Source organism: Pristiophorus japonicus, chromosome 12, assembly GCF_044704955.1.
Source record: "Pristiophorus japonicus isolate sPriJap1 chromosome 12, sPriJap1.hap1, whole genome shotgun sequence".
Classification (NCBI taxonomy): Eukaryota; Metazoa; Chordata; class Chondrichthyes; family Pristiophoridae; genus Pristiophorus; species Pristiophorus japonicus.
In genome coordinates this window covers 127,314,494-127,324,699 of record NC_091988.1, presented here as the reverse complement: position 1 = coordinate 127,324,699, position 10,206 = coordinate 127,314,494, and the positions used below count along the sequence as shown (strand labels likewise).

Here is a 10,206-nt window from a genome sequence, read left to right as displayed (position 1 = left end):
GGGCTGCAGAGATAGTGGAGTGGTTTGGGATCATGGGGGATTGTGTAGTGAGGGCACTGGTCCCAGTGCTGCTGTTCGTCCCTCTGATATTTGGCGACAGTTTGGAGGCCAGAGGTTTCCATGGAGAAGAGTAAAGGCCACCCCTGGGCCTCCCTTTGGTTCCTGTCTCCGTGTGTCTGAGGGGCGCAGTGTGTCCACACTGCACACTGTGATGGTGCAGTGTGGGGAGCACAACCTGCTGGTCAGGGTACACATGGATTTATTTGGGACCAGGCACCTGATTAAAGCTGCTGACCTGACCCTGGGGACAGTCGGTTGTCGGCCAACCGGGATCGACTCTCTGAACCGCACCGTCCTCTTTGACTATGGGCTCCATGAGTGTGGCAGCTCAGTGAAGGTAATGTGATTCCTCAACTCTTGCTCTAAGCTTGGTGTGTGGATCAGTCCCCACGCTTCACTCCAACTCTTGGTGAGAGGGCATTGATGTCGAGGGGACTCCTGTCTCCTGGTTTCAAATCTCAAACTTGCTTTGGAATTCTGCATTGTGCTTTGCTTTAACTGGTCTTCCCTAGTCTTTCCAACCTGGTGATCTCACCCCTATTGTCCTTGAGCATTCATCTTGGGTTTGTCTAAACTATTTTGGTATATCCTGTCTTGTTGATTCTCAGCTCACTGGGGAGTCAGTTTAATGGTTCAATTGTTTTCCATATTCAGCTTTATCTCCCACACTTCCTGTATTCTAATACCTGTGAGCCTGGATTAAATGAGACTTAAATCTGGAGGTCTATTCATTGCCCCAAATTTTTGGCTACTTGTAGCTCCTTTTTTTTTTAATGCATTGTTAAAGACTTTCATTTCTATAGCACCTTTCACAACCACCGTATATCTCATAGTGCTTTACTGCCAGTGAAGTACTTCTTTGTGAAGTGTTGCCACTATTGTGGGAAATGCAGCAGCCAATTTGTGCACAGCAAGCTCCCACTAACAGTAGTGTGATATTGACCAGATCATCTCTTTAGTGATGATTTTGAAGGATCAATATTGGCCCAGGACACTGGGGAGAACTCCCTGCTTTTTGTTGAAATAGTACTGTGGGATCTTTTATGGCCAGCTGAGAGCAGGTGGGTCCTCTGTTTAATGTCTCATGAAAAATGACACCTCAGACAGTGCAGTACTCCCTCAGCACTGCACTGGGGTGTCGGCCTAGCTTTTTGAGCTCTCGTCTCTGCAATGGGACTTGAACCCACAACCTACTCCGAGGTGAGGGTGCTACCCACTGTGCCACTCCACTTTTCTGTTGAATTGATTTTGCTCTCCTGCTTGAACTCCCTCCCCCTGCATTAACTGCAGAGGCTGCACAACCTCCCTTCCGAACACCCGAGTACAATGTTCTTAATTTTGGAACCTGGTGATTTTCAGATGGCTGGAGATTTCCTGGTCTACACCACACACCTGAACCACAACCCCAAGGCTCTTGAATCTGTCATTGTGCGAACTAATGGAGCTGTCGTTCCCATTGAGTGCCGCTATTATAGGTAACCATTGACTGAAAGACAACATGCATTAGATCAAGTTTTCAGACTTTGTCCTAAAATGGCTCCCTTGTCTTTCCAGGAGGGGCAATGTGAGCAGTAACCCGATCAAGCCCACCTGGATCCCATTCAGCTCCACCAAGTCTGGAGAAGGGCTTCTGTCATTCTCTCTGCGCCTAATGGCTGGTATGTGCTGGGTGGATGGGGAGTGATTTCCTGTCACCCACTGGGAGTTGCAGCCACTGTCTCCAACCCTTGTCCTCTTGTCCTTCAGATGACTGGCTTACAGAGCGCACCTCGACTGTCTACTACCTGGGTGACCTCATTCACATTGAGGCCTCTGTTTCAATGACCAACCACATGCCCCTGAAGCTCTACATTGACCGCTGCATCGCTACATTGAGCCCAGAAAAAGACTCCACCCCACGTTACAGCATCATTGACTACAATGGGTAAGGAGCTTTCTGCGTTCTCCAGCTGGTCCAATCTCAATGGCTTCACTTGATTCACTCCATGGCCTGTGTTTTAATCTTTCTTCAGTTGCTTCCTGGACAGCAAAGCTGAGGACTCCTTCTCAACCTTTGTGTTGCCAAGAGACGAGCGTGAACTGGACAAACTCCGCTTTGACCTGGATGCATTCCGCTTCTTTGGCGATGACCGTTCCTTGGTAAGAGGAAGCTGCCCATTGGGTTCTCCATATTGGGAGGGGGGTCACTGAATAACAGCTGATGTTGAATGTGTCCCTCAGATTTTCCTCACCTGTCACCTGAAGGTTGCTGCAGTGGATCGGAGAGATTCCATGAGCAAAGCTTGTACTTTCCAGAAGATGCAGAATGTGTAAGTTCCCCCTCTCTCCCTCAGGAATGTGTTGTGTGGAGAAGTGATGCCCAACCTGATTGTTGCACTGATTGTCTTGTTTAGCTGGGCCCCATTGGAAGGATTGAACAATGATGTTTGCGCCTGTTGTCATTTGGGCGTCTGTGGTGCCACGAGGGAGTTGGGCTTTCCTTCCAGAGGCAGGAGGGACCTTGTACCTGAAGCTGGTAGGACATTGATCCTCTAGATGTTAGAGGTCCCCCCTTTACCCTCTCTGACTGGAATGTTTGATATTGCAGGGAGTGAAGCTGAATTGAAGTGGGAGGGTGAGGCCTCACTTGGACCCCTGGTCATTCTGGACACTGATGTGACTGACCTGGCAACTGAGTCCCTTAATGAGGTTGGGCAACGGATGCAGGAAAGGTCTCCAGGGGGTGAGTGGGCCCACTGCTAGTTTCCATTTCCCCCACAGTATTTCCTTCAGTAACCATTGGTTTCTCATTGCTCTTTAGGTGTGGAGTCTGAGGTGGTCCTGATGGTGGCCCTGATTGTGACCGCTGTCTCTCTGATCTCTGCTGCCTTGATGGCCTTGTTCCTCTACAGTCAACACTAGCAAACCCAGTTCAACTAGTTCTCAAATGATCATTAAAGCATTGGTTTTGTGTATCTTGTGCCTGTTTGTTCATTGGTCACTCTGTCCCTTGGTTCCCCGTGTTGTAACACGTCCAGGTAACTTGTCCCATAATGGGTTAAAAGCTTATCCTGGGTTGGGTTTTGACTATGGTCACTGCCCAGCCTTCACTGTGAAGATCCGTGAGTGGAACTGGCCTGAGGGATTGGTCCAAGTTATTCCATTGTCTCCTTTTCACAAGGACTCCACTCCAGTTTGAGATCAATTGATCATCCCTAATGGGAGTGACACATTTTTTAGTTGACTTCCCAGCCAGTTTGATGAGCTCCAGCCCTGGTTTGACCACTCTTGTGCACTGGGGCTTCAGGTAGGGACCGCTACTGCCTGTCTTCCATAACTATGTGTTCAAATGCCCTGCCCCTCGCTCTTGGTGATATAAATGTTTCCATTTCCTGTAGTCCATAAGTGAAGTTCCCCAGCTGCTATTTAAGCTGGAATTATTCCCATGGCTCGAGAACAGCAAGAAGTGATTTTCTGTCTCTGTTCATGCTCCAATGTGGAAGAGCTTGGTACTCAAATAACCAAAACCCTTCCAAGGTTGGCATCATTCCACTGAGTCTCATGTCCTGGATCTGGCTGTATGGACTGTGACACAAATGGGCTTGCAGCATTTCTGACCTAGGCACATTTTGCCCATCACCATGCAGGTGTGGTTTTTTTGCTGCAGTTTGACGCTTGTCCAATTCACCCTGCAGTGGGAATAGTGACTGGGTACCAATGGGAGCTGGCATTATTCAGAGCCCTAATATACAGCTCAGAGTTTGGCTGCATCTTCCCCTGGGTGAAGGGGAGGGCCTGAGCTTAGCTGGGAACCAAATGGTGCCAGAGGTTGGGGTTTGAACCAATTGGAAAATCTCTCCCTGGAGAGTAGCAGAGAAGGAGCTTGTAACCATTACTCCCCTATTCTTCCCCTGAGCGGGTGAGCAGACCGTCTCCCTCACTGAGCTTCTCCACTGCCAGCTCTCTGACTCCTCCTGTTCCTGTCTAGGAACAAGGTAGGCTCCTTAATGGAGCCTCCAGTGTTGCTGCCCCCTATTGAGTCGTCAGTGTCAGTATCTCAGCCACCAACAGTCGCAGAAGCTCAGGGATGGTTGCCCAAAGAAATTCAGTGCAGACTGAGAATAGCCTTTAATATAATCCGCAATCTACAGAAACTAGGGGTTAGATTGGAACATGGGTTGTTCTAACTTGAGCGGGGAGGGGAAGCTCAGCACAGGAACAGTTGGTGGAGTTCGAAGCTCACGGACAGGCGATGGTGCTGGAGGTGGGTTGACTTTCTCCAGGTCCCTGCAACTTGATGCTTTGTTTTCTGGTTTGCCCACTGTCTCTCTACTCTACACGCCAACAATATCTTCTGTAAGGAATGGTTTCCTTTTTTAAATACTGACATTTTTTTTTTCACAAATTTCAGGATCGAGTAAATCGAACCCAGGTCTGTGAGTTGTGGAGTAAAATCTTACTACAATAAACATGGACTCGGGTCAGACCAGCAGAGCTTTCTCTAAACATTGAACAAAACTGTCTCCCTGATCCCAGGTTTGGGATGGTCTGAGCTGAGAGGCTGATGGAGCGATTGTTAAATAACTTTGCTGCATAACCCTGACTGGGCTCAATCTGTGGTTTGTCATTTTTTATACTCTGGTTGCTCCTGCCACTGCTCAGTGAGTGCTGCTTGCTCTATTATGGGCTGTCTCTATGGTTACGCATTGTAATAAAGCAACCTCTCTCTAAAATGTCATAAAATCAGGGGGCACTTTATTACTGATGCAACTCAAAATAGTTGTCAGTAATCAACTGCCCCCTGAACGGGGTCACACTCCCAAAACTTTTCAAGTTGAGGGCACGCAACACAAATTATACTACTGCCCCTGGCTAAAAGTGGTGGGGGGTTGGGCACTAAAAAATTAATTAAATCGAACTTTGGACATGGTTCAAATTAAAGTTTGGTTGCCAGGGGTGATGATGCACTCTAGTTCCTCCGGCGCCCACCTCTCGCGGAAGGCTGCGAGCGTACCGGTGGACACCACGTGCTCCATCTCCAGGGACACCTTGGCTCAGATGTAACCGTGGAAGAGAGGCAGATAGTGAGGCTGAATGACTCCCTCGATCGCCCGCTGTCTGGACTGGCTGATGGCCCCCTTGGCCGTGCCCAGGAGCAGTCCTACGAGGAGGCCTTCTGACCTGCCCGCTCCCCTCCGTACAGGGTGCCCAAAGATCAGGAGTGTTGGACTGAAGTGCAACCAGAATTTGAGGAACAGTCACTTCAAATAGTGAAAAAGGGGATGTAACCTCACACACTCTACACACACATGTAACATGGGTTCCCTGTGCCTTTCAGTTCTGCGCGGAGGGGCCTCCTGCACTGGCTGCTCTTGCACATTCTCCACGTTGCCATCCTTGTCTGCCGTCCAGACATGCCATGCGCACCATTTGCCGTCCGGAGAAGGCGGGGGTCCTCAATGGAGTGCACTCTACGTGGGAGTCCTTCCCTTATTTATTGGAGACTTAGCCGGTGTTGCATGGAGCAGTCCCGTGCAATAAGATTTTACGTCGTTTCATGGGCTCCCAGTATACCTGTAATTTCTGCGGCCTGGAGGAGTCCATGATCCATTGTATGTACAGTGTGTGAGGTTGCAGGCCCTCAAATTCTGGTTGCACTTCAGTCCCACACTCCTGATCTTTGGGCACCCTGTGCGGAGGGGAGTGGGCAGGTCAGAAGGCCGCCTCATAGGACTGCTCCTGGGCACGGCCATGGAGGCCATCAGCCGGTCCAAGCAGCGAGCGGTCGAGAGGGTCGTTCAGCTCGATTGCCTGCCTCTCTTCTGCGGTTACATCCGAGCCAGGGTGTCCCTGGAAATGGAGCACGCAGTGTCCACCGGTACACTCGCGGCCTTCCGCGAGAGGTGGGCGCCGGAGGGACTGGAGTGGATCACCACCCCCGCCAACCAAATTTTAATTTGATCCTTTTAATGTCAAAAGTTTAATTTGTTTAATGTGTCGGTTTTAGTGCTCCTTTAATAAGGGGGCACTTGTGTAATGACTCAAGAGTCTTGTTCCTGTAAACTGCCTCAGGTGTAAACCTGATCCAACTTTATTCGCGCCCGAAGTACCCGCGTGACATGGTACCCACGCTTATATACCAGTGACCGCGCACACACGCGTACAGGTACAGCCCGATGACCTTGAACAGTGGTGCCCCCTGTTGTCTGATGATCCCAAGCATCAATACATAACAACATTCCCTTTCAAGATCTTAATATCCGTCTCTTTACAAATTAAGATGATCTGGGACTTTCCTCTCACGAGTTGATCATCTCAGTTCAACTTTAGTTCTGGGCGAGCGTTCTGAGTCAGTTGTGACTGAAGGCTGAGTAACCGATCTGATGGGAGTGGTAATGACCACATCAGAGGCTGAAGGTCTAGGTTCAGTATGACAGCAAAGTTCTCTGATGACTGAACATTGGTTGGTTGGTCACTGACTGCATCTTCCGCAAACGCTTCCAGTTCATCCGTGTGCCGCAGTTTTACCTGATCAACATGTTTCCTGCATGTTTGCCCATTCTTGAGCATGACAATAAACACTGTTACTCTCCTTGGCCGTAACAGTTCCGGCGATCCACTTTGGACCTTGACCATAGTTCAATACATAAACCGGATCGTTGACAGAGATGTCACCTGACACAGCAACACGATGATGATACCATTGCTGACTTTGACATATGTTTTCAACACGATCATTCGGATCAGGATGAACAAGAGAAAGCTTGGTCTTGAGATTTCTCTTCATGAGTAGTTCAGCAGGGGAGACCCCAGTAAGTGTATGAGGTCTTGTCCTGTAACTGAACAATATACATGACAAACGAGTCTGCAGTGAACCCTGAGTTATACGTTTCATACTCTGCTTGATGGTTTGAACAGCACGCTCTGCTTGACCATTGGAAGCAGGTTTGAATGGAGCTGATCTCACATGTCTAATACCATTGAGTTTCATGAACTCCTGAAACTCAAGACTTGTGAACCACACAACGATGTCAGGCAAACCACGTGTAGCAAACATGATATGAAGGCTCTCAATAGTAGCTGCAGATGTACTAGATGACATAATAATACATGCTATCCACTTTGAATATGCATCCACCACAACAAAAAACATATTTCCCATGAAAGGGCCCACAAAATCGATTTGGATCATCGACCATGGTTTAGATGGCCATGACCGAAGACTCAGCGGAGATTCCGCTGGTACTTTACTTAGCTGCATGCAAGTGTTGCACTGATGCACACATGATTCCATATCAGAGTCAATTCCAGGCCACCATGCATGAGACCTAGCAATGGCTTTCATCATGACAATACCAGGATGAGTGCTATGAAGTACATGTACCAATTTTTCTCTACCTTTCTTAGGCATAATGACACGATTACCCTACAGTAAACAATCTGATGAAATGGACAGCTGATCTTTGCGACGGTTCTAAGGTTTGGTCTCATCACACATCTCCATAAATATTGCAGATCAATCACCGCTGAGGACATAACGTTTCACAACCGATAAAATAGGGTCATGGCTGGTCCAGATCCTCACTTGTTGAGCAGTGACAGGAGTTCCTTCACTCTCAAAAGCATCCATTACTCACAATAGATCTGCAGGTTGAGGCATCTCCATATCAGGTGTGGGCAAGGCAGACGGCTCAGTGCATCGGCACAATTCTCAGTGCCCGGTCTTTGACAAATAACATAATCATAGGCAGACAATGTCAACGCCTGCCTCTGAATGCAGGATGATGCATTAGTATTAATACCTTTGTTTTCCGAAAACAATGAAATAAGTAGCTTGTGATCCATTTCGAGCTCGAAATGAAGACCAAACAGGTACTGATGTATCTTTTTGACATCGTACACACAGGCCAAAGCTTATTTTTCTACCATGCTGTAAGCTCTTTCCGCCTTTCACAAACCTCTCGAAGCATATGCAACAGGTTGTAGCTTTCCTAACTCATTTGCTTGTTGGAGTACACAGCCAACCCCATATGATGAAGCATTACAGATGCTTACACGGATCATAATGAACAAGCAACTTGTTTGAACAGAGCAAATTCTTAGGTTTCTCAAAGACTCCACCTTGAGACACATCCAGACCTAGTTGTCGCCTTTTCTGAGCAGCATCTTCAGTGGCTCTAACAAAGTGCTCAATCTGGATAAGAAATTACCGAAGTAGTTGTGTAGCCCAAGGAATGAATGCAGCTCCATCACATTCTGAGGCATGGGTGCATTTATGATGGCCTTGGTTTTTGAATCAGTAGGTCCAATGCCATCAGCAGCAATTTTCCTCCCCAGGAATTCAACTTCAGGCGCCATGAAGACACAATTCGAATGTTTCAGCCTGAGTCCTACTTTGTCCAGATGATGCAGGACTTCTTCAAGATTGTTCAGATGTTCAGCAGTGTTGTGACCTGTAACCAGAATGTCATCTTGAAACATGACAGTTCTAGGAATGGACTTCAATAGACTCTCCATGTTCCTCTGAAATATGGCTGCAGCCAAACGAATTCCAAAAGGACACCTGTTATAGACAAATAGTCCTTTAGAAACATAGAAACATAGAAAATAGGTGCAGGAGCAGGCAATTCAGCACTTCTAGCTTGCACCACCATTCAATGAGTTCATGGCTGAACATGAAACTTCAGTACCCCCTTCCTGCTTTCTCGCCATACCCCTTGATCCCCCGAGTAGTAAGGACTTCATCTAACTCCCTTTTGAATATATTTAGTGAATTGGCCCCAACCACTTTCAGTGGCAGAGAATTCCACAGGTTCACCACTCTCTGGGTGAAGAAGTCTCTCCTCATCTCGGTCCTAAATGGCTTACCCCTTATCCTTAGACTGTGACCCCTGGTTCTGGACTTCCCCAACATTGGGAACATTCTTCCTGCATCTAACCTGTCGAAACCCGTCAGAATTTTAAACGTTTCTATGAGGTTCCCTCTCATTCTTCTGAACTCCAGTGAATACAAGCCCAGTTGATCCAGTCTTTCTTGATAGGTCAGTCCCACCATCCCGGGAATCAGTCTGGTGAATCTTCGCTGCACTCCCTCAATAGCAAGAATGTCCTTCCTCAAGTTAGGAGACCAAAATTGTACACAATACTCCACGTGTGGCCTCACCAAGGCCCTGTACAACTGTAGCAACACCTCCCTGCCCCTGCACTCAAATCCCCTCGCTATGAAGGCCAACATGCCATTTGCTTTCTTAACCGCCTGTTGTACCTGCATGCCAAACTTCAATGACTGATGTACCATGACACCCAGGTCTCGTTGCACCTTCCCTTTTCCTAATCTGTCACCATTCAGATAATAGTCTGTCTCTCTGTTTTTACCACCAAAGTGGATAACCTCACATTTATACACATTATACTTCATCTGCCATGTATTTTCCCACTCATCTAACCTATCCAAGTCACTCTGCAGCCTCATAGCATCCTCCTCGCAGCTCACACTGCCACCCAACTTAGTGTCGTCCGCAAATTTGGAGATACTACATTTAATCCCCTCGTCTAAATCATTAATGTACAATGTAAACAGCTGGGGCCCCAGCACAGAACCTTGCGGTACCCCACTAGTCACTGCCTGCCATTCTGAAAAGTATCCATTTACTCCTACTCTTTGCTTCCTGTCTGACAACCAGTTCTCAATCCACGTCAGCACACTACCCCCAATCCCATGTGCTTTAACTTTGCACATTAATCTCTTGTGTGGGACCTTGTCGAAAGCCTTCTGAAAGTCCAAATATACCACACCAACTGGTTCTCCTTTGTCCACTTTACTGGAAACATCCTCAAAAAATTCCAGAAGATTTGTCAAGCATGATTTCCCCTTCACAAATCCATGCTGACTTGGACCTATCATGTCATCATTTTCCAAATGCGCTGCTATGACATCCTTAATAATTGATTCCATCATTTTAGCCACTACTGAGGTCAGGCTGACCGGTCTATAATTCCCTGTTTTCTCTCTCCCTCCTTTTTTAAAAAGTGGGGTTACATTGGCTACCCTCCACTCGACAGGAACTGATCCAGAGTTAATGGAATGTTGGAAAATGACTGTCAATGCATCCGTTATTTCCAAGGCCACCTCCTTAAGTACTCTGGGATGCAGTCCATCAGGCCCTG

At 47.6% G+C, this 10,206-nt stretch overlaps 1 protein-coding gene across 1 annotated transcript; it reads left to right on the top strand.

Moving 5' to 3' along the window:
* The first annotated feature begins 253 nt into the window (after window positions 1–253).
* LOC139276861 (zona pellucida sperm-binding protein 3-like) lies at window positions 254–2,722 on the top strand. The gene is made up of 7 exons (XM_070894859.1): window positions 254–397; window positions 1,420–1,535; window positions 1,615–1,718; window positions 1,807–1,984; window positions 2,073–2,199; window positions 2,281–2,369; window positions 2,648–2,722. Exons 1-7 carry the CDS (start codon window positions 254–256, stop codon window positions 2,652–2,654), a joined length of 765 nt encoding a protein of 254 aa, XP_070750960.1. The 3' UTR covers window positions 2,655–2,722.
* Window positions 2,723–10,206: the final 7,484 nt, after the last annotated feature.

Excerpts from the sequence above, each read along its gene's own strand:
- LOC139276861 (XM_070894859.1), top strand. The coding sequence starts at position 254 with ATGGATTTATTTGGGACCAGGCACCTGATTAAAGCTGCTGACCTGACC. Across the intron at positions 1,536-1,614 it reads ATTGAGTGCCGCTATTATAG|GAGGGGCAATGTGAGCAGTA; the intron begins GTAACCATTGAC and ends TTGTCTTTCCAG. Across the intron at positions 2,200-2,280 it reads TTGGCGATGACCGTTCCTTG|ATTTTCCTCACCTGTCACCT; the intron begins GTAAGAGGAAGC and ends TGTGTCCCTCAG.